At 40.0% G+C, this 25,060-nt stretch overlaps 1 protein-coding gene across 1 annotated transcript in view; it reads left to right on the forward strand.

Moving 5' to 3' along the window:
• LOC140408553 (probable ATP-dependent RNA helicase DDX60) overlaps positions 1-25,060 on the forward strand; it is an 87,026-nt gene that overhangs the window by 9,588 nt on the left and 52,378 nt on the right. Inside the window, exons 5-17 of the mRNA XM_072495925.1 lie at positions 276-389; positions 567-725; positions 5,171-5,320; positions 6,584-6,725; positions 7,937-8,092; positions 10,738-10,840; positions 13,785-13,891; positions 14,203-14,396; positions 15,289-15,544; positions 17,540-17,709; positions 19,284-19,442; positions 20,701-20,850; positions 24,858-24,977. Of these exons, the coding sequence (XP_072352026.1) occupies positions 276-389; positions 567-725; positions 5,171-5,320; positions 6,584-6,725; positions 7,937-8,092; positions 10,738-10,840; positions 13,785-13,891; positions 14,203-14,396; positions 15,289-15,544; positions 17,540-17,709; positions 19,284-19,442; positions 20,701-20,850; positions 24,858-24,977 (1,980 nt within the window). The remainder of the gene's footprint in view (positions 1-275; positions 390-566; positions 726-5,170; positions 5,321-6,583; positions 6,726-7,936; positions 8,093-10,737; positions 10,841-13,784; positions 13,892-14,202; positions 14,397-15,288; positions 15,545-17,539; positions 17,710-19,283; positions 19,443-20,700; positions 20,851-24,857; positions 24,978-25,060) is intronic.

The raw sequence follows: 25,060 nt of genomic DNA on the forward strand, positions 1-25,060 counted from the left end.
TTGGGTCCAGATGGGAAATGTGCATCTTCAAATCTAAAGGAGCTGAGTGGTAGTCCAACGTAATTTGCCAATCCATGCAAGATTTGGCCCAATGTCTCCTTGGGTAACTCAGTCAAGTCTTGTTTTATAATATAGTTGTGAAGCATCATGCTGCATTCTGTAGTGTTAAAGTATTAAATAAATACCAGTTGATGTTACGTTACTTTACGTCAAAAATGTTATCATATTTCATTGATTTTAAAGTAAAATGGCTTGATCCTTTTTTCCACTTTTAGACCCAAAAAGCTATGGAACCTGCTTATCGGGCTATTGTGTCATTTTTGTCTCAATATCACATCACCAAGCAGTTACTTGGAGGTGACCAAAGTAGCAAGAGTGTCTCAGACGAGGTATTGACTAAATTAAACATTTTTGACATTTGCTTGGTAGAAACTGTTGGAAAGTAAAATAAGTTAACAATTATTTCAATTTTGAAAATGAAACCTGTGCCATATTAAATATAAAGGTTTTGCAGCAACATGTTTGGTTTGTAAACATCTAAATTTCTGGTTATTGTACATTGTCAGGTGCAGCGGGACTTTGCTCAGTTACAGTCTCTGTGGCCAGATGGGTCAGATATAAGGAGGTCTGTCTGTGTTGTTTCTTGTTCAGTGGCTCTCAAATGTTACATGCGCATGTTGAAAAATGAAGAAAAACATAAAGGAACTGGAACTGCTTGCAGTAAAGTAAGTTATCCCTTTAAACTATTTAAGTATATTCTGTAAGCTTCTGCTTCCTTCCGTTATTGTGGCTGGTTACAATTTGATTGTCTATACTCTACCTCTGGTCTCGAATAGACTGAATTTCTTATGTAGCACACCTTCTTCGACCTCCAGAGTAAAAACATGGACAGGTTAAACCTGAATTGAATAAATAAAGGGATTAGTTAAATTAATCATCATTGTGTTATAAACAAACATTAGAAGAACTGAGTCGATAAAGTTTGTTCAATATTGATGTTGCCGTCCCACATCTGTATAAATGATGCCAACAAGCATTCTTCCCTTCAAGCATTCAGGACTTTAATGTGAATATCACATTTAATCTTTGGCAAGGAAAGTAAGTGGTGCAAGTGGCTTGAAAAGTTGGCCAAAGAATGGGAACCTTCAAGTCTCAACTGCCAGCAATTTTAGTTCTTTCAAAAGTTTGTATTTATTCAGTGCTGAGATAAACTTCAGTGAGCTGAAACAAAAGCTGAATCCAATGCAGTGCAAAACCATGTAGATTATTGACTTTAATGATTGCCTACTCTGTCACCAAGTGCATTCTGTAGTGTAATGTGGCTAGGCAATTAGTCAGTAATCGACATGGTTTCAACAAGCAAACTCTTTTAATGCTAGTAACACGAGGTGTTGCAACTGCTACTCCGCATCTGCAGTTTTTCAAGAAGGTTACGTGAAGCACCGGCAGAGAAACTTTATATGTAACATTTATTGTGGAACTCTGGTCAACCATTTTATTTGCATAATCTTTAACATCAAAAAAAATGTCTCAAGATCCTTTAGGTGTATGAGGAAAATTCATGCAAGGCTGAAAAAAGAGGCACTGAGCGAGATGGTCTAAGCCTGATCTGGAAAGTTCTTCAAGCAGGAGAGAGTTGGAAAAAATTAGTGTAGGAATTAGAATGGACCAGTGACTGAAGAGACAACTTCCAATAATAGAGAAAAGAGTGGGTGTTACAAGAGCACATCAATGAAATGGAGCGATCAGGATGGGGTGTTACAGGGTTGAGGTTTTGGAGGTCCAGGAGATGGTGGCTGTGGAAGAATTTAATGATGGTAAACATTTAAAATCGAGTCTGAGCTGGGCAGTGAGCACAGTGGTTAGTGAGGGAGGCAGGTGTGACTGATGGGAAAGTGCCACTTTGTATGGATAGGATACAAGCCAGAGCTTTGTATGAACTGGAGTTTCAGGAGGATGGAAGCCCTCTAAGAGATCCTTGGAGTACATGGAGCTTGGAGGGAACACTGTCCACTATGTGAGTTTCAGCCACTGATGGCCTGAGATAACAGTGGAGGTGGGTTATGTTGCAGGTGGAAAGGTAGAGTTTGAAAATAATTTTGTAAAATTATCCTTAATTAGTCTAGAATGTGAATTAATTTAAGGTTGTAGAATCGTGCCACCTTGTGGATAAGCAGCTAATTGTTTCTACAAGGTTTATTGTTGGACTGAAATAGTTTGAATTTTAACTGAAAGGTGGCCAGTTGTGTGCTGTCGACACTGTTGTTTGACAGTTAATGGACTGATCAGTAGAACTTGAGCAGCTTATTATGATGACGCAAAGGTTCACAGGATGAGTGATTACCATATTGGATTTGGACTTTTGTTCCTTGTGATATTTCTATACTGATGTGCAGTTAGTTTAGGCAGCAGCTGAAGTTATTTCAATTATGTATTCAAATCCTAATGCTGCTTTCGTGTACGTTTTTTAAAAATGCTCGACTTTTGCAGTTAGGGTACGAAAATGACAACCAAAGTTGTGCTGTCCCATCCTATTCTCATGTGTCCACTGTAGATCACTTTCTGATTATAATATCTGCATTAGCTGGTATACTTTACCAGCCATCTTGAGATTTTCTCATCGTTGCGCACAAAGCTATTAGCAATTTTGGAGATTGTTGCAGCTCAGATCATTCTATCTACTTAAATGTTAGTATTCCTGCTTAAGATGTGTCTCATGGAAAAACAGATGTGCCATCCAAATCACTTGCTTAGATTGCTTTATTTTTACTGCGTAATCAACATTGTTAAGTGATCTCTAATGGCCTTGGACTAGTTTTCCTTTCTGGTCAGTTTCTCATTCTGCATCAGTTATTAGCTCAAATCTAGTCCGATATTTCAGTCAGCATTCATTTATATTTATTTCTGTGACTTGAGTGCCATTGTCAATATGGATTTTTAAAAAGCAGCAATTTGGCAGAAGTGTACTGTATTAGCAGATGTTCTGGAAACGAACAGTGTTCCTGGGCCTCTGATCGCAGTAACTTGGAAAATCAAGTAGTAACCTGTAAATAAAAACGAATTCAGTACTGTGTCCAAATATTTCACACAGCTCCAGCTTTACCAATTGCCCATTTTTTCCAAGTACTTAACAAATCAATTTTTTTTTCCCCCGCAAAATGTTGACTCCTTGAAGACACCAGCCAACCCTTGTCAGCTTTGACCACTTAAGTGCTGAGAGGTTATTCAACCGCAGAATGATGGCTGCTTCTTGTGGCCTGATGTACAGATCTGCTGGACAGACATCAGGAGAATGAACACTGGTTGATTTCTCTCCCCCTTTTAACCCAGAAATGAGAAGACTAATTGTAGTGTTTACTGTTGACTCAGCTGAGTGCATTTTGACTCAAGTGAAATTTACACAAATGGGAGTCGCTATTGCTTTCATAGAAATACTTCAAACCGCCATATCAAACCTGCAATCTAATTGAACTGAGTTTACCCATGAATATTTACTTCTAATCCACCAATCCGAATTTAATAATCAACATTAAAGTTTTTTGTGTTGTCTCCTTTTATTGGCTTTAATTTCAGTTGAGAAAATGATTGTTGATGAGTCTGGTGCTATGATTTTCATAGTCTGTGATCACCAGGACTGGAATTCTCTGGCCGTTGGGATTCTCTGTTCCCATTGATAGCATGTCCCTGCCCGTGGGTTTTCCGGCGGCGTGGGCTAGCTTCAATGAAAAATCCCATTGACAAGCAGCGGGAAGAGAGAATCAAACGCCACCAAGAAACACGCGGCTGGGGGACCGGACAACCCAACCCCAGCTTTATTTAAGTAATTATGGATAAACATTCCAGGACTTTGCCATTATTTAGGTCAGTGTTGTCCAATATAAATGCTAACTGGCCACAGGTATGACTGAAGAATATTTTAGTCAGGAGCACTAATTTTAATAGGCAACGGCTCACACACACTTGTGTATGTTTACTTAGCAAATATTTACCAACATTCAGTAACCAAGGCTCATAATGATCATGAAACACTTGCACCTTACTTTTCATGTTTCTTTAAGCAATGCTAAAAAAAAAGGGTTAAAGTACACATGCATGCACTGTTCAAATGAGTATTGTAATTGCATGTTCAATAGTAAATAAAAATAATAAATATGATCAATCAATGATAAAATCAGCCATATCATAGAATTTGATTATCATAGAATTTACAGTGCAGAAGGAGGCCATTCGGCCCATCGAGTCTGCACTGGCTCTTGGAACGAGCACCCTACCCAAGGTCCACACCTCCACCCTATCCCCATAACCCAGTAACCCCACCCAACCCTAAGGGCAATTTATCATGGCCAATCCACCTAACCTGCACATCTTTTGGACTGGGAGGAAACCGGAGCACCCGGAGGAAACCCACGCACACACGGGGAGGATGTGCAGACTCCGCACAGACAGTGACCCAAGCCGGAATCGAACCTGGGACCCTGGAGCTGTGAGGCAATTGTGCTATCCACAATGCTACCGTGCAGCTGATTGGACAACACTGTTTTAGAAGATAGTAATTTTTTCTCATTTTTGCCAATTAATTTTGGTGGCATTCTGATGCTGCGATCCAAGATTGCAATATGAAGTGATTTTTTTTTTTCCTTCCAAAAGACGGGACATACTGTTAAAGTACATGGCACAATTTGCATCTTTAGGCATAAAACACTGCTGAAAGATTATCAAGGCTGTGGTTTCGATGTAAATTTCTCTGATCCTTTTGATGTCACTTTCAGCGAATTCTCCATTTGGGATGTTATTTTCTATGACTGGTTCTCATGTTAACTTTGTTCAAAACTATGTACACATGGTCTTGTTGCTTTGATATTGCCATAATAGAACATTACAGCGCAGTACAGGCCCTTCGGCCCTCGATGTTGCGCCGACCTGTGAAACCACTCTAAAGCCCATCTACACTATTCCCTATCGTCCATATGTCTATCCAATGACCATTTGAATGCCTTTAATGTTGGATGCTTCTCAGCACTAACATTTTTGTAGCTGACAGGTATGGATTCTGCATTTTACCATATTAATTTATAAATCTGTGCCATGTAATAGTTAGCATTCAATCTCATAGTATTCATAGAGCTGAGCTTAATATGTACTTATTATCTTACATTTGTGCTTTAAAAAGGATGAAAGTTTAACATTTCAAGAGGCAGCAGACGTATGCCGAATGTATTGTGCACATGTGGCCTTAATGCTTCACTTACCGTTGACTAAACGAGCCCAGAAGAAAGACAGTTTAAAATGGGTAAAACCAGCTTCAGATTTTCTGCAGTTGGTAAGTATAAAAATATATTTAGTAGATTTCAAAATTAGAAAATTGTAGAGTGGTATAGTTCTTCATTGGCTATGAAATATATGGTTGTAACGTGAGGCATGCAAATGTAAGTTTTGTTTCTTACTGCTGTCTGTATGAATTAGCCAAGTATTTTTTAATGATCTATTTGCACTAAATTATCTTTAAACCAAATGTGGTTTCAACCCTTTTGAAAATGCGCAATGCTTTATGACCATTATCTATAGGCGTTAGATTCAAAACATACACCATGATGCTAATTAAAGCTTTTTGATAATTATGTGTTAGCACCAGATTCAATTCCAATTGTATGAATTGACCGTGCATGTTTAAACCAAATCCCGCTTGTATAAAATTGTCAGTGTAAAATGTAAACATTGGTATAAATCTACCTACTGGTCCTCCTCATAAGTGTTCGACCAAGATCAGTTTGAAAACAATTGTGTAGTTGCACCAGATTCAATTTAAAACCACCATCTAAAAATAGCTTCTGTCCATTTAAGCCATTCTAAAATCCAACATGTTTTAGATCTGGGCCTGATTTATTTGCCTCTGGTGAGCTGCAGCTTTCAGTTGTGTAGTGGGGCTGGAAAATCAGTCTGCTCCTATTCTGGGCTGTGCGGCACAACTCTGCTTACTTTGACCCCACCGAAAAATGTAAACATTTCCAGAGCTATTATGTGAGCAGCTTTAATTTTGAAACAGAATCCTTCAATGGCATTTGACATCTTATTAAGATATTCCATGGGATAAATAGTGTTTGAGTGTAGGTAGTCCGTCTCCTAAATTAGCATGCTTTGTGCCCAGTTTCCATCAGAAAAATAGGCACAACTCCTATAAAAGCACTTTGATATTTGTGAATAGTACCACAAAATTTTATTTGTATATCGTTGATGCCTACAGCATCATCTAATTTAAAATTAGAGGATAAGCAGAGTAAGATGTTGATACTTCACCTGTAGGATCTAGGTTTAAATCCAGTCTAGACTTAATGGGTGAAAGTTGCCTTGGCCTGAGAGTTAACCCTGTTTCTTCTGAAAGCTGCGCCCAATTTAACAATCTCTCTCTGAACCGCAAAATATCTGGAGAGCAATGGGAATATGTCGAACGAGCGTTTGAAACAAGTTCCATTTTCCAACAGAACACCTTGAAGAAAAATATTCACACCATAGAGGTGGCTTTGTTTACAACTGGGAACAATGGTGATGTAAACCGTAAACCACATTTTTTATATTTCATTTGCAGCTAAATATGAATGAACATTATATTCTAAAGAACCTCGATATCACAAAGAGCTGGAAAAATGATCTGGTGCATTTATGCGATTTGAGTGATAAACTACTTTTAACAAGAGTGGCTCATTGCAGTAGAATGACAGATCATACAGGTAACATTTTTACAAGCAAATTACTTTATCACTTTCTTATCTTGATTACTTTTTGAATTTTAGACTTTTGCTTCTTCAGTGCTACAGGCTCCATAATTTGTTTTCTGTGCCTGAACTAGAATTCCTCCTTTCCAACTTATCGTTTTCCGTTTGAAGTGCCTGTTCCATGTACCCAACAGAATCGGCCAAAAACACATTATTGGACTGTTGGAAGCTATTTAAAAATCGGAAGTGATCTTACTTTTATTTTTGTATTCTCTCTTTGTGTGTTGGCACCTCATCTCATCTCCATGTATCCTTGTGCTGACGTGACTCAAACACTGGTTTCAACTGTTGTAAGTCTGCCTAATGGTGCAAAATAGCATTGCCATTTTTGTGATCACAAAAAGGAGTGAAGAAAGTTGAATCCTCTTATGAGCCAGATTGTCCACAGCCTAATTGCAGTCTATTCTGTTTAATATTCTGAGAGTTAGATGTGTGTAAATATAGCAACTCATCAAGCCTTTGTCAACGGCGGTTCTAAGCATGTAGCCTAATAATAATCGCTTATTGTCACAAGTGGGCTTCAGTAAAGTTACTGTGAAAAGCCCATAGTCGCCACATTCCGGCGCCTGTTCGGGGAGGCTGGTACGGGAATTGAACCCGCATTGCTGGCCTTGTTCTGCAATACAAGCCAGCTGTTTAGCCCACTGTGCTAAATCAACCCCTGGCACTAGATGGACAAGGTCAGCAGGCGCATGGCAACACCATCACCTGAACCCTTCCAGGCCATAAATCAACCAGACTCAGAAGTATATTGCTTGTTCCATCACTGTTGATGAGTTAAAATCCTAGAATTCCCTTTCTAACCGCACTGTGTGTGTACCTTGACAACATGGCAGTTCACTACCATCTTGAGAGCAATTATGGTTGGGCAACAAATGCTGAACTAACCAGCGATAGCCACATCTCATGAAAGAATAAAAGATATCCAAGTATACCAATCCGACCCATATAGTGAAAACATTCTGAATAAAATAACACAAGTACTCAGTTAAAATTTAGTAATGGCAAACATTTGGTCATATTCCTAACCAAACACCCATTGGCACATCATCAAAAATATAATTTCTCTTACCTTATATGCACTTGAGTAAACCAATAACATATATATTTATACCACCAAGATAGCATTATTTTACCTTGCTGAGCATTTTCTGTTTATTAAACAGATTCCAGTTTTCTGGGAGAAGTAATTGAAAATGATTACAAACAAATGTGGAACACTGTGTCCAGCTTAACCTCTGATTGCGACGTTGGGGAAGCATTTCCTTTGCAAGCTACATCAAAAATTATGGTGCAAGAGGATGACAGTCTGCAGAAAGAAGGTAATAATCTTTATTATTGTCACAAGTAGGCTTACATTACACTGCAATGAGGTTACTGTGAAAATCCCCTAGTCGCCACATTCCGGCGCTTTGGGTACGCTGAGGGAGAATTCAAAATGTCCAATTCGCCTAACAAGCACATCTTTCGGGATTTGTGGGAAGAAACTGGAGCACCTGGAGGAAACCCAAGCAAACACTGGGTGAACGTGGAAGACCCGTCACAGGCAGTGGCCCAGGTTGGGAATCAAATCTGGTACCCTAGTGCTGTAAGCAACAGTGCTAACCACTGTGCTACCGTGCCGTTACTCGAGTTTAAACCCACTTTATTTTTGTAATATATTTACTGGTAGGTTTGATTTCAGTAAAGTTTTTGTTCTAGAAAATATTTCAAAAATTAAATTGCACTTTTATTGAATTTTAACTAGATGGTATGGTTCCTTGTCTTTGCATCAGGAAATCAGGAGCGACCACCCAAGATTAGAATCATGAGCTGCGCATTAAGGAGACACTAGCATTTTAGTTAGATAGCTCCTAATGTAGGGCTAAATGCAAGGGTGAGTTGGGGCTGGTAGAATTGCTTAGTTGAAGAGTCTGAGGACTTGATGTGTATAGGGCTGGAAACTATGCAGAGTTGGAGTGTAACAAGGCCATGACTGATTCCTAGATAAGAACAAAAGTGTTTAATGGTTGTGGAAGCAGGCAAGTCTGTTCAGGATGGGAGATAAATGAGATTTAGTACAGGACACGGTACATGTGTCAGGATTTTGGATAAGTAGGAGAGTGAAGGATGTGAGGCCGTGAAGGAGACCAGTCGAGTAGTTATTTTCAAATGCTGAATCAATTTCCTTTCTAAATAATATATTGTCTGCTTTATGGCAACTTCATGGAAAAGCAATCCATGTTCCAATGGCCGGGGGGACGAGGGAAGTGGAGCGTTGTCTTCCGTTCCTCCAAACTTTGCCGGTGATAATTCTGTGACAGATCTTTCATTACTTGTTTTCCATTTATGGAAATACTCTTTTGCTATTCACCCTCAATAGTGTTCCTAATTTAAAACACTTTTGTTAGATTTCATTAATTGTCTCCATTCCTGTGAAAAGGGAAACATCTCTTCAAACAAACCTTTATTCAAAATAAATGTTTATTCTTGATATCACTTTAATTTATTTTGGCTGTTTCCTTTCCACAAATGTAATTCCTTTTGTATAATGGAGTGCAGCGCCGTCACTAACACCTTGTCAAATTTGAGAGCATCACTATCTTTTATATTCAGTACTACATAGCAAACTCAATACCGTGTGACATTTTTATGGACTGACTTCAGTCAATGGAAGTGGATTTCCATTAGGGTTTCTCCACTTGTCTGCTTGTAATTTCAGCAGGTGGACAAATAAATCTTAACTTTAAGGAATGCTTTATTTCACTATTTGCTGGCTGTCATATTTTCTTGCATTACATTAGTGACTACACATCAAAAATATGTTGTGAAATGCTTTGTGCCCTGAGCTCTGAAAAGCACTATATGGAAGTTTATTTTCCCTCCCACAAATAGAAATATGTATATTATTTAAAATAATACAGAGCATATTCATTTTAAATGCTCGTTCATTTTCATAGGCTTCCGTTTGAAGTTGAGATCTGGCCTAATCGCTGAATAAAATGTGATTTGAGCGGAGGAGCTAATTGAATCAGGCCATGCAGTTTTAATTAATTTCCCATTTTAAAGTCATGCACTAGTCGTTGGTTTTATACGAAACTTGATTTAATATTTTCTATAGTTAAATGACAAAACTTAAGCGTTAGTTAAATGACAAAACTTAAGCATTTTAGGAAGCAGAGGGGTTTATTTACAGAACTGCCAAAGAAATTGGGAGAGACAAAACTGAGCTGTTGCAGTCTCACTCCAGCAGGGAACGTGTATTTAGAGTATGGCCAAGTTACATTAATAGGGACTCTGGGATTTATGATTGAGAAAGTTGACAATATGTAATGAAAAGGTGGTGGTAGGGTGTTTCCCCTGAGCATAAATGCAAGATTTTTCATATTTTTTGATAGAGTATAGTTAATACATATTTAATCAGTGTTGGGGAAACCTTTGAAAAAAACGTTCTTGGGCTGAGAATAGGCTGTGAGTCTAGGCATTCTTTCACCGCTTTAAAATATTTCAAAGTGCTGAACAATATGCAACAGATTTTATTGGACTTTTAGCATTTGGTGAAAAGAGTGATGGGGCAGCTTTGGGCTCGCATCAGGAGCTACAGCAGAGGTTTGAGGTGAGTCAAGTGTGCTAGACAACAGCGGGAAGGGAGCGAACAAAAGGCTGAGTTGTGGTATCTCTGAGGTGAGTTGCACTATAAGAATTAGCACATGGGTATTGCCTGTCTGGGAGATGTAACTAGAAAGTTATGGGAGTAATAGTGCCACCTATCCTGGAAACCAAATTTGGTGGATTTAATGTTATGAAGACATAACTGATATTGCAAATTGTGGAAGGCTTGATAGAAATAATAAAATGTTTTTTCAGCAAGACTTGCACACAAAATCCTTTAATATATTAAAAATTAGCATTTTAAAAAGTGATTTAGGCATTTTAAAAATGAGTTCTAACAATTTGATAATATTATTTTCACTTTGTTTTACTCAAGCTCCATTGGAGGTTATTCCTGACGTAGGTTTTACCCCAGTAAACATCCCCTTGGTTGAGGAATATGCTGGAGATGTTTTAAAGGATTTCCCTATGTTAAGCAGGTAAGAGCTATTTAAATACAATAATGATGCACGTTTTTTGTCTATCCTCAGTAAATGGTCTGTGGGTTCATTTCATGGCTGGTGCCTTGCCCACACAGCGGTAGATGGGACACACAAACTGGAGTGAATGAGGCACACCAGTTATGGGTGATGGGGGAGGTGGAGGCAGGTGATGGTAGAGAAGAACAGCAGAAAGTATGGGGAGCCCAACATCAAAGGTACTGTGGAGTGGAAGGATTGTGGTGGGGGTGTGATGCCATGGGAAGGATGACTTGTGGCGACACTGGTGGGTGATGGGGGCATGTCAGGAGGGATAAGGCATGTATGAGGTGGATGGCATGGAGGGAGGGAAAATGTCATGGGTGTCTGGGATGCATTGGGGGAATGGGAATGATCTAGGAAGATCACGTGGGTTAGTGTCGTGGGAAGGATGATAAGGCATGTGACGGGGATGGCATTGGAGCAGGGGATGAGATGATGGAATTGGGAAAGGATACTAATTTGGCTACTGCAGTCGTTTGTTGGTCTGCTAGTTCTATTATAAAACATCCTTGTTTTATCTAGCATTTTTGAGTTGGGACTTGAATCTGGCTTTTCGGTTCTGTAATTCACATATGCATATTATAGGCTTCTGGTAATTTTAGTTTCACCTTTTGGCGTTGCATGCTGAGGAACCACAAAGTTTAGATTGGAATCGTGTGGGAAACCGTGGTTTACTAAGGCAGTCAAAACACTTGTCAAGAGGAAGAAGGAGGCTTATGTAAAGATGAGACATGAAGGTTCAGTTAGGGCGCTCAAGAGTTACAAGTTAGCTAGGAAGGACCTAAAGAGAGAGCTAAGAAGAGCCAGCAGGGGACATGAGAAGTCTTTGGCAGGTAGGATCAAGGATAACCCTAAAGCTTTCTATAGATATGTCAGGAATAAAAGAATGACTAGGGTAAGAGTAGGGCCAGTCAAGGACAGTAGCGGGAAGTTGTGCTTGGAGTCAGAGGAGATAGGAGAGGTGCTAAATTAATATTTTTTGTCAGTATTCACACAGGAACAAGACAATGTTGTCGAGGAGAATACTGAGATTCAGGCTACTAGACTAGAAGGGCTTGAGGTTCATAAGGAGGAGGTGTTAACAATTCTGGAAAGTTTGAAAATAGATAAGTCCCCTGGGCCGGATGGGATTTATCCTAGGATTCTCTGTGAAGCTAGGGAGGAGATTACTGAGTCTTTGGCTTTGATCTTTAAGTCATCTTTGTCTACAGGAATAGTGCCAGAAGACTGGAGGATAGCAAATGTCCCCTTGTTCAAGAAAGGGAGTAGAGACAACCCCGGTAACTATAGACCAGTGAGCCTTACTTCTGTTGTGGGCAAAGTCTTGGAAAGGTTTATAAGAGGTAGGATGTATAATCATCTGGAAAGGAATAATTTGATTAGAGATAGTCAACACGGTTTTTTGAAGGGTAGGTCGTGCCTCACAAACCTTATTGAGTTTTTTGAGAAGTTGACCAAACAGGTGGATGAGGGTAAAGCAGTTGATGTGGTGTATATGGATTTCCGTAAAGCGTTTGATAAGGTTCCCCACGGTAGGCTACTGCAGAAAATACGGAAGCATGGGATTCTGGGAGATTTAGCAGTTTGGATCAGAAATTGGCTAGCTGGAAGAAGACAAAGGGTGGTGGTTGATGGGAAGTGTTCAGACTGGAGTCCAGTTACTAGTGGTGTACCACAAGGATCTGTTTTGGGGCCACTGCTGTTTGTCATTTTTATAAATGACCTGGAGGAGGGCGTAGAAGGATGGGTGAGTAAATTTGCAGACGACACTAAAGTCGGTGGAGTTGTGGACAGTGCGGAAGGATGTTACAAGTTACAGAGGGACATAGATAAGCTGCAGTGCTGGGCTGAGAGGTGGCAAATGGAGTTTAATGCAGAAAAGTGTGAAGTGATTCATTTTGGAAGGAATAACAGGAAGGCCGAGTACTGGGCTAATGGTAAGATTCTTGGCAGTGTGGATGAGCAGAGAGGTCTCGGTGTCCATGTACATAGATCCCTGAAAGTTGCCACTCGGGTTGAGAGGGTTGGTACGAAGGCGTCCGGTGTGTTAGCTTTTATTGGTAGAGGGATTGAGTTTCGGAGCCATGAGATCATGTTGCAGCTGTACAAAACTCTGGTGCGGCTGCATTTGCAGTATTGCGTGCAATTCTGGTCGCCGCATTATAGGAAGGATGTGGAAGCATTGGAAAGGGTGCAGAGGAGATTTACCAGAATGTTGCCTGGTATGGAGGGACGATCTTATGAGGAAAGGCTGAGGGACTTGAGGCTGTTTTCGTTAGAGAGAAGATGGTTAAGAGGTGACGTAATTGAGGCATACAAGATGATCAGAGGATTGGATAGGGTGGAGAGTGAGAGCCTTTTTCCTCGGATGGTGATGGCTAGCATGAGGGGACATAGCTTTAAATTGAGGGGAGATAGATATAAGACAGATGTCAGAGGTAGGTTCTTTACTCCGAGAGTAGTAAGGGCGTGGAATGCCCTGCCTGCAACAGTAGTGGACTCGCCAACATTTTAAATTGAGGAGAGATAGATATAAGACAGATGTCAGAGGTAGGTTCTTTACTCAGAGAGTAGTAAGGGCGTGGAATGCCCTGCCTGCAACAGTAGTAGACTCGCCAACACTAAGGGCGTTCAAATGGTCATTGGATAGACATATGGATGATAAGAGAATAGTGTAGATGGGCTTTAGAGTGGTTCCACAGGTTGGCGCAACATCGAGGGCCGAAGGGCCTGTACTGCGCTGTAATGTTCTATGTTCTAACCATCTAAATTGATCCTTAAGCCCAAACTTGCACGTTTGACCATTAGTGATACTTCAACAAGTTATAAAATATCTAATTTAGGTTTGTGTTGTATGTCCATTTAATCTGGAACAGTTGAAATGTAATTTTTTTCAATGTAGAGACAGTTCTGTGGATACATCACTTGCTGAAAACCAAACACTTTTGGATTGGTCTTTGGATAAGCCACTCAGTGATGATTATGAAAGGACCAAAGCATCAACTTTTGGTAAGATTTATTAATAGTTTTGTGCAAAGTAATCTTGTTTAGTTTTCTTAGTCCTATAAAATCCACAAATGAAATATCACTTGCCATGGTCACTTGGCTCTTTAGTGTTCAATTTTAAATGCCAAAGCTAACTGCTGTTCAAGACTGCAGTGCAGCCCATGCAGCTTTCTTTCATTGGGTGTCTAATGTCCCTTAATTGTGTTTTATTTGTTATGTTGACAACAGGTTCTGGCTATTGATTCTAACCTAACAAACTGTTCACAGAAAATGTTCTGTTCTGACTTTATTCTTGTGGGTTCATCTCTGCACAGGAGAAAAAACAAATGATCCCCTGGTAAGAAAACGCATGCTCAGAAGCTACCAGAAGCTTGTCCGATTTCACAGATTCTACGGATCAACATTAGAGGGAAATATCACAAAGAATATTATTACCAATGTGCAAGGAGCTACAACAGTAGCACCAAAACAGTCCAGTGTCATAAGTGGAAAAAGCAAAAAGTTACCTGTGAGTTTTTATGTTTTGTATCATTTTAATTTCAGTTTGTATATTTTTATATTGTAGCTTAAGGAATCGCTTTTGTAATATTTTTTACAAGTTCCAAATTTAGTAATTTACAAAAAACCACATTAGCCCAAATGGATTTTTTTTTTTTCTTTTATCAAGGAGCGTTAGTGAGCATTAAGTGTTCTATTTTAGGTGTGGCAGGTAAATTCTACAGTTAAGTACTTTGAGCACAGTAAACGCAAAATGTTGGAAGAAGCTCTGGGAGATTAACTGTGAAAAAAGCCATACGCTCTCAATGTCAACTCTGTTTCTCTCTTCACAGATGCTGCCAAACATTGAGTTTTCCCCCTATTGTCTGTTTTTATTACTTTTAAACACAGAGCGTGATTAGATATTTGGGAAAGTGATTAATGCATTTGATTCATGATTTGCTTGATTTCTGGCCACTAGATGGAAAATTGTGGATGAACAACTAGGTCCTCTGTTCGCTTAGTATCAATGGTATGAAATTATGCTGGGAGCAGGGAATCGCTAAATTTATTCTGATGTACTATTGATGTACTTTCAGCTTTGGCCAACAGTGAACCTAATTTTCTCTGTGGCAATTCACAACTTCCTTTAAGCTGTAACATGATAAATTATTCATCAAGGCCCGCCTTCTCAACCTTGCCCCTCGCCTGAGGTGTGGTGATCCTCGGTTTAAATCACCACCAGTCAACTCTCCCCCTCAAAAAGGAAAGCAACTATGGTCATTTGGGACTATGGCGACTTTACTGTTACCATATCTAATATGATAAATCTTGGTGTGGTGTGTTAATGTTTCCTCTTTTAGGGTAGAGTAAACTAAAAGTAGATTGAACATTTATTTCATTATCTAATATTTATTTCAAAGCCTAAGAAGAAAGCTGACCTGATTGCTGAAGAAAACATAAGGAAAAAGAAAGAGAAGGAAGATCAGAAACAAAGGGAACAATGGACTTTAATATCCAAGAGTATCATGAAAATGATTCAGGAGAACTTTGACCATGGGATTAAAAAGCTTGAAGAATTTCTGAAGAAATGCTCAGGTGACTCTGTGAAGCTGATTGCAGAGATGGACGTGCTTGAAAACTGCTTTAAAATCTGGGTAGAACACTGCCAAATGACAGGTCTGAACATGTTTGTTGTCTTCACAGTTAATGGGCAAATTAATTTTAAAGAATAAGCTGATTTTCATGAAATGTACATTTTTCTTCTACTTCTTGCCAATGTTGATATTTCAGGAATATGATTTGATTATTACCTATATTTAGATGGTACCAGTGCTCAGCTATTAGTGCCAGTTTCCATTTAGCACTGGGATTGGTGATGGCCTATTGCCAATTGATGGTATTTTAGGTTAGCCAGGGCAAGTACTTGATACGTACTTCCAGTTTCTAACCTGGAAATATGGTAACTACTTTTATTATCATTTATAGGTTTTTTTTTGGTGTTCTCATTATGGCTGGAGCCTTCAAGGAATAGCATGAACGGTGGGGGGGGGGGGGGGAAGGGGGATGCGGAGTTGAGGATAGATCTTTGACAGGCAGAGGGAATTGCATTTGATAAAAGAGAAGGCTGAGATGCTATGGCTGTGATGAAATAGTTAAAATTTGAACCAAATGGGTAAAGAGTTCCAGTCAATGAAGCCGAGCCTTTGGAGAAAAATGGTTGGCCAAACATGTGAAAGGCTGCCGAGAGGATCAGCTACAATGGGTGCCAGGAAGAGACTGGATGGTCAGTGGGATGTGGTTAGGAGAGTAGGGACTGGGCCTTCTGGACATAATGAGCTTAGATAGGCCAACAGGAGAGATGGGAAAGAAACTAGAGAATTATGTGAACTCAAGAGGTGGGCAGGATGGTAATGCTGGGGAAAGTTTTGCTTGATGGACAAAGGGACGAGGATGGATGTAGCAGAGGCGGTTGAATGGATAGGCTCAAACTTAAATCCATTAGTTCCTCTTCCTTTAAGGTGAGGTCTAAAGGGACAGGGGAAACAGGTTTAATGAAATGGCTTGCAATGCAGCTACCTAGTATTTGAAGCTGTTTCTGGAGTAGTGAATGGGTTTGTGAAGGTGATCAAAGTCTGGAAGTGATGTAGCCCATTCAGCATCTATTGGCTGAATCAGTTATGTACCCAGGTTCTTTCAAATTTGTGCCCCTTGAATTTGGAGGAAAGAAGGTGGGGTCTTGTAGCAGGGGCTCGAGCAGGGATGGAGAGAGTAAACATTTTGCCGGGTCATGGGCATCCAAGTCAGAACGAGGGCGTAATCAGATTGACAATGGCAGAAGTTGGACCACCAAAGACTTGACAGATGAGAATTAAAAAGTGTAGCTCTAAGTGACTTGAAGAGTTAGACATTAGAGGAGGCAGTGTTCGAGCAGGTAAGTGGTTATAAGGAAGTGATCAGAATGACCTTGACTGTAACCTTGTCCCTTAATTGAAACTGTCTGTGATTGAGATGACTGATGTAGTGAGATGGTATGGTCAAAGGAATAGCTACGAATAAAGGTTGATGAGTTTATATGGAGGGAGTGCTTTAGAATTTAGAGGCGAAGCAAGGTGAGCTGTGATGGGGATTGAAATCAATGGGTTGCTCAGAACATATGCTGAGAGGAAAGTAATGAGGTGAGACTTTGAGGAGTGTGGAGTGTTGGACAATAGAGTTTAAAAGAGAGCCCAAGGGTTTCGAACAAGGCCAGACCTTTGAAGGCGAAGGTGTCAGAGGATTGGGAGCCTTTATTAACTTGTTTAATGTTGTGCGAACAAATTTATCTAATTTTGTGCTTTAGGACCATGCTTCTTGTTCATCTATTCATTAGCAATGCAACCTCTTGGATGTCAAAATCCTTGAATAAAGTGCATCATTACAAATCATTCCATGCTAAAGCATACCAGTAGCTCTGAATGTAGGAATGAATGTATGTACAACTCGAGGTAAATTGTGCAATTTGAGAGTTCACGTCAATTCTTGATGTACGTTTTTGTTAAGGAAAACTCTGCCAGAATGGCAAAGTGATAACATTTATCCATATGTGTAAATGAGTTTTAAATCTGCAAGAAGAATAAAAGCATTTGGCAGATAAAAGTCAAATGATTGATCATTTAAAACTTTGTTTTTCAGAAAGCTCAAAGCGAAGCAATCTTATAGCGGGTCGAGTGATGAAAAGAATTCACAATATTCTGGATAAATACGAGAAGATGATGGAGAAAAGCCAACTGAAACTGATAGCTAGTTATCTCAAAGAGTTTGGATTTAATAAATTAGCACAGAGTCTCCCAGATATTGATCAGGTAAAATTAAATTATTTTACATTCTCTCAAATCAATTAACTTGGAATCACTCGCTTTGCATTTCTGTGACATTTTTCATGTTTGGACCTAACCATGAATTAATGATGACAGTGTCAGGAAGCTGAATGCTCACCTGTTTTTTTTTTTCATTCATGTTAAAGTTTAATTTGCAGTCCTGCATAGAAACACAAAGCTATTTTAAAAATAAAATAAATTTGTATAATGGAGATGAAGGAGAGGAAGACGGTGGCAAATATTTTCTGGCATTACTGGGGTAAATTTTGTACAAAGGCTAAGTTGTTTTACACTTTACAGTATGTAATTGTTGAAGCTTTAGTCAAAATTTGAAGCGATGAATTTAACAGCTGACCAAGAGGCATACATTTTGGTACTTAAAAGCATTTACGTGTTAAAGCTGCCTTGATGACCTTATTGATGAAACCATTATATGATGTAGTACTGATCATTCAGAGATTCCCGATTCAGTTGATCTGTGTTTAATCTGTTGGCTGCAACAGATGAGATGCTAGGGGAAGATAAAATCGGAGTTCCTCCTCCTTTTGAGTATTCGGTGACTTTTGCCCAACAAGTGTGCTGAGGATCAAAGAATGCTCAGTTGTGGTTGTGATGCCTGCTTCCACACTGCCGAAATTTTGGGAATGGCCATTTGAGTGAATTACCAGAGACTGTTGAGGTTTAAAATTATATCCCAGCCGAGGTGGGCTGAAAGGAGGAAAGTGATTTTTCTAGTTAATTTCACAGCTACATTGTAGCAGAACAAATGGGAACTGGAGAAAGACATGTGCCATTCAACAAGAGCATGGCTGATCTACCTCAATTCCATGAGCCCGCCCTGATCCCCATAATACTTAAAAATCTACCAGCCTTTGTCTTGAATATACTCAATTCTAAACATCCACAGTTCGTAATCCTTTGAGTGAAGAAATTTCTTCAGTCCAGTGGCTGATCCCATATCTGCGAATGTGACCCTGTGTTCCCCCAACCAGGAGAATCATTTTCCCAGCATCTATCATGTCATAGAATCCCTACAGTGCAGAAGGAGCCATTCAGCCCATGAAATCTGCACCAACCCTCCTAAAAAGCACTCTACCCTGGTCCACTCGCCTGCCAACCGTTCCCTAGTCACTAAGGGGCAATGCAGCATGGCTAATCCACTTAATCTGCACATCTTTGGGCTGTGGGAGGAAACCCACGCACACAATAGGTGAACGTGCAAACTCCAGACAGTCACCCAAGGCTGGAATTAGACCTGGGTTCCTGGCGCTGTGCAGCAGTGCTAACCATTATGCCACCATAACAAGCCCTTTAAAATTTAAATTTTTTAATTAGATCAGATCTCATTCTAAACTCTAGGAAATGTAGACCTAGTCTGCTCAGTCTCGCCTCCTAGAACAATCCCCTCATCCCAGAAACCAATTTTATGACCTTCATTGCACTTTTTTGGGCATGTATGCCCTTCCTTAGTTGAGGATTCACTGTGGCAAATAGTAATTTAAACCATTTGCTTAATTACCTAACTTAATAAAAACACTTCTCACTGCTTCTCAAAACAGAAACTGGCACGTCCTAAAAATCCTAAGAAAGAGAACATGCTTGCCGTTGGTGTTGAACCTGCTCGTTTCCAGCTGAAATATATGGGTCCTTACTTGTTGCGAGATGAAAGAAATGATCCAGATCCCAGAGTTAGTCATTTCATACCAGACACATGGCAGGTAATTATACAATATCGTTATATAAATTTACAAATGCCTTATTGCATATAATCTTTTCAACATAAACAATACTGTTGGCTGCTGTTTAAATCCAACCACAATGAAAATGAAATGAAATGAAAATCACTTATCGTCACAAGTAGGCTTCAAATGAAGTTGGTTTGAAAAGCCCCTAAGTCGCCACATTCCGGCGCCTGTTCGGGGAGGCTGGTACGGGAATTGGACCTCTGTAATGTGGTTTCCAAGAGCCGGTGCAGACTCGATGGGCCGAATGGTCTCCTGCACTGTAAATTCTATGTAACCAGTTGCAATTTAAAATCCATGTTGTAGCCTAAATTGATACAGATGATTCAAGAATTTTTGAAGCTATAGGCTTGAGAGGAATAGTCGAGCCAAATTCAAATGTGTACTCTTCAATTTATTCCATTACTTTAAGTCTTACTGTCAGTTTTTCAAATCTTGCACAACTTTTTGTGGAGGACTAGCATGCGCTGAGAGGGACGAAGTAGAAAAATCTACACTGAACGTTCAAAACGTAAGTAATACCAGTTCAGTTTCGGTGGCAGTGAAAAAGATTAGAAGGAATCATCGGAGATATAATGTTGCCTCAGAAAATATCATTTGCAATCCTTTATTACTTTCCTTTCAGGAGCTGGATTGGGGAAGCGGTGCTTAATTTCACTCTGGATTACTTCCCTGTCTGAGAAGGTTCAGGGCAGGATCCATTTTTCAATGTTGGGACTGGTTAGAGTTGCAGTGTGTGCTCTAGGTTCTGTGGCATGCTGATAGGGAACATTACAGGATCATGAAGAGGAGAGAGGCACCATTAGAAGGGATAGAAATGCTCAAAGCTTTCAGAATTATTTTGAAAGTTACTGAATGAGATGTACTCAATTTGGTGCTGTTATTTTGGGGGGAAAGTGGAGGAATAGACCAGCCTCTAATTACTCCTTCAATCTGGCCATCTGGTCCTCCATTGTTGCCTCAGAATTTATCTCCCATCATCCCTCCACTGATATTACCTGATCATGGGTGCTTTTCCAGCAGGAAGAAAGGAAAATTGGCCATTGCTTTCCCCCTCCAGTGCTATCAAGGTTAGGTGCACACTGCTATCAGGAAATGTATGCAGCATGTACCTGAGTTTACTGGTACTGATATCCCCCTTTTGGGAGCATGGGTTCCATATGTGTGCGATTCATGATTTAGAGCTGATTTTATACATGCTCTTAATGTTATTTTTGTATCTAATTAATTGCAGCGAGAACTTCTAGATGCAGTGGACAACAATGAATCTGCGGTGATAGTTGCTCCAACCTCCTCAGGAAAAACCTATGCCTCCTATTACTGCATGGAGAAAGTTCTGCGAGATAGTGATGATGGTGTATTGGTGTATATTGCACCCACAAAGGTACAATTAATTTACATGTGTTTAATAAATAACCTGCTTTTAAATATATAATCTAGATGAAGGATCAAAGTTAATCGGACAAGACAACAAAGAATTTCACACTGTAAGTAGATCATTCTGGGATTACATATTCTCGGGGGGGGGGGGGAGCTTTGTTTAAAGGAATGTGGACCAGGTGGGTCCCCTTTTCTGACCCATGAACCGTTGTACACAACTGACTCAATCCTAAAATGGCAGAATTGAATTATTCTAAGGCAAGTGAAAATGCTGGTTAGATGGTCTCTGGCTTGGATTTGAAGATTGCACTTGACCCATTGCACCTGTAGATTGTATGAGAAAGGATAAGGTTCTTAAATTTGGAGAACATGAGAAATAATGTTCAGTTTTTTAATATATGAATATATATGAATACATGTGGAAAATGGTTTCTCAAAATATAGAAGCACAGGGGGTCTACCAAATTGATTGCTACGGAAACTTTGTCTCCCGGCCCAGTTCCATTCACCATGGACAGATCACCCATTCTAAACTTACCTGCAGTTACTACAGCGAAATTAAACCTAGTCCAGCATCAGTTACATGGCAACCTCCTCTGGTATTTACTCCAATGTCGTTCTGATATTCTCTTTGGTCAGGACAAAATAAGGGAGACCAGGAGTGTGAGAAATCAGTACCATTGTTCTGCCGCAGGCCCAAGGACTGGGGAAATGTGTGCTTACAATACTACTGTGGTTTTTGTTTCAGAAAAGATCAAAAACAGGCTAATGTTGCTTCATTCCTTTGAGGTTTAACCTCCAAGCAGCAGTGAAGTATTTCCCATCCTATACATATTTGTGATTCAGAGAGTGCAAAACAGTTCACAAACAGCACTACAGGAAGAAATCCAAACCACATTCTCCAGGCACAAAGACAATTCCAGTGTTTTTTATGTCTGTCCCTTGATGAATAATTCGGAGATCTGCAGAGGAAACAAAGTGGGACGAGTGAAGGGGGCACTCAATAGAGCGCATACCTCCATCATGCAGTGTTAATTCAAGGCTCTTACTATTACGCAACTGTTCATTGAGACTTTCCCCTACTTGATTGATGCTCTGTGATTACAAAGTTGAAAAGAAAATTAGTAAGATTTTCATCTCGGGGGCACCATGGTGGCGCAGTAGTTAGTACTGCGTGCCTCATGGTGCTGAGGAACAGAGTTTGAAGCTGGCCACTGTCTGTGTGGGGTTTGCACCTTCTCCCCATGTCCATGTGGGTCTCACCCTTCATCCAAAAAGATGTGCAGGGTAGATTGATTGGCCACTCTAAATTGGCCCTCAATTCGAAAAAAAGAATGGCGTACTCTAAAAAAGAATTTTTTTTTTTTTTAAAGAGTTTCCATCTCGCTGAGGAAACCTCAGACCAATCCATCACAAACAGCCTGGAAGATGATCAGACTCTTAATCCAAGGTTTTAAGCCACATACTAGGTTATGTATTTTATTCTCAAATATTTCAGTGATTTTTATAAATCTATGGTGCAACTTCACAGTTGAGAGCATATAGTTTTAATTTCCTAGACTGGTTCGTGCCCAAACTAATTGATTGCTGGAGGGAAAAAATCTATTGTTGCTAGTACAAGAACCTGAAAATAGATGCTCTGAGTAGTTGCAATTTTTTTTCCCCATTTGCTTATTTTGTTGTTAAGGAGACAGTTATAAAACACAAGCTTGCCAAAAAAAATCCATAATTATGTAACTGAAAGCGCTGCGTTTAAAAGCATTTCTTACTTTAAACAGCCTGAATATCTATGCATGTGCAGGAAGTGCTCCCATCCCTAGCAATTGATGACTGACGTCAGACTAGGTAGCCTTTCATTTCTTTATGTTCCATATTCTTACTGGACCGTGGTACCCACTGTTTTCGGAGTATTTTTGTATCCTCTAATTCGAAGACCGATACTAAGTATTTGTTTGGTTTCTCTGCTATTTACTTATTCCCCAGTATAATATTTCCCATCTCTATCTGTATTATTTACTTTGCTTCGCTCTTCCTTTGTAAGCATCTATAGAAGCTCTTGTGTCTTTTTCTACTTTTCTCTCGCCTCTCTCTCCCTCTCTCTCTTTTGCTGAATTGTAAAATCCTCTCTTTTCTGAATCCAGAGCCATCAGGGCCAATTATAATATCCTGCCACCATCGTTACCAAACCTTGATTGAGATCAGCTAAGTACGGGCAAGATTTGAACATAGTGTATTCTCCTGTGTAGCTCAGCCCCTCTCGATAAATTCTCTAGGCCTTTCGGGGAACTTAGGATTTCTTGAGGTAATTTAGTCTTGTACATTTTGTGAATATATTTTGAAAGTTAGAAAGAATTTAATCAGTAGTAGTTGCCTCTTCCTGTGTCTCCTCACTTGTGCTAATTCAGCTTCATAGAATCACTCATTTGCAGAAATTAACTTTGGAGTTTTCCTATGATATAAATGGAATACATTTCAAGGACAATTGTCACCACAAGCCAGCGGTAGATATTCCTCCTTGTGACACTTGAGTCATATGAGCAGAGGGAGCATCGGTCTGGTCCCTAATCTGTAATAATCACTGGTGGATGGGGGGGTTCCGGATATGGCGGAGAGCAGGGATTGAGAGGATGGGGGATATGTTTATAGAGGGGAGCTTTCAGCGTATGAGGGCACTGGAGGAGAAGTTTGGGTTGGCGAGGGGAAACAAATTCAGGTATCTGCAGGTGCGGGACTTCCTACGTAAATGGGTGTCAACTTTCCCACTCCTACCGTTAAGGGGGATTCAGGACAGGGTTGTTTCCAGAGGGTGGGTAGGAGAAGGGAGCTTCTCGGACATTTACAAGGAACCTATGGGGTCAGAGGAGCCGCAGGCCGAGGAGCTCAAGCGCAAGTGGGAGGAGGAGCTGGAAGGAGAGATAGAGGATGGTCTATGGGCGGACGCGTTGAGTAGTGTCAACGCGTCTGCAACATGTGCCAGGCTCAGCCTGATACAATTTAAGGTCGTTCACCGGGCTCACATGACAGTTGCCCGGATGAACAGATTCTTTGGGGTGGAAGGCGGGTGCGCAAAATGTGCTGGAGGACCAGCGAACCATGTCCACATGTTCTGGGCATGTCCGAAGCTTAGGGGATTTTGGCTGGGGTTTGCAGATGTCATTTCCACGGTGTTAAAATCAAGGGTGGCACTGAGTCCAGAGGTGACGATTTCCGGGGTGTCGGAAGACCCGGGAATCCCGGAGGAGAAAGAGGTAGACGTTCTGGCCTTTGCTTCCCTGGTAGTCCAGAGACTGATACTATTAGCTTGGAGGGACTCAAAGCCCCCGAAGTTGGAGACCTGGCTATCGGACATGGCTAACTTTCTCTGTTTGGAGAAAATCAAGTTCGCCTTGAGAGGGTCACTGTGAGGGTTTGCTCGGAGGTGGCAACCATTCGTCAACTTCTTCGCGGAAAATTAATTGTCAGCAGAAGGAGGGGGGGGGTTAGTTTAGCTTAGAGTAGGGGGTTAATAAAGGTGGGACCTGTAAGGGAGGGAGACTGCTGAGGCACAATGTTTATAGTTTCATGTACATTGTTTATTGTGTTGTTATAATACCAAAAATACCTCCATAAAATGTTTATTAAAAAAAAACTATGCAATAATTAGCTGTGTCCAGAAAACACCGAACCAACATCAAGACTCGTTAAAACATGGGAATAAATTTAACTTCTTGCAAAGGAAAAATGTGTGGGGTGTATTAGGGTGGCTGATTCATTGCCACCAGAATAAATTAATGTGCATGGCAGGAAAAATAAAAAATCTACACCTGACACATTGCTTCAATTCTTAGGAGATGTTAATTTATCTGGTATTCTAAGTTTTCCAGTTTTGTTCAGTAATTCAAGTTTAATCATCGTTGTGCTGCTGGTAAATGTGGTTCGCCCAATAGTTTCTTGTCTAAAATTATTTTCATTGTTTTTGCTTGAAGATTTGATGCATTTCAAGTGCAATGTGTTTTATATTTTAATGACTAGGCTCTTGTGAACCAAGTGGTAGCAACTGTTTACAACCGATTTAGCAAGACTTTACCAGATGGAATGGTGGTATGTGGGGTTTACACACGAGACTATCGGCAGGATGCTTTAAATTGCCAGGTATTATTTTTCCTATTTATAAATAAGCTAGAATTTCTCATGGTTATTTTGTAATTAATTTTTGTTTCCAAGTCTTTAGCTCC

The sequence above is a fragment of the Scyliorhinus torazame genome, chromosome 3 (assembly GCF_047496885.1).
Source record: "Scyliorhinus torazame isolate Kashiwa2021f chromosome 3, sScyTor2.1, whole genome shotgun sequence".
Taxonomy (NCBI): Eukaryota; Metazoa; Chordata; class Chondrichthyes; order Carcharhiniformes; family Scyliorhinidae; genus Scyliorhinus; species Scyliorhinus torazame.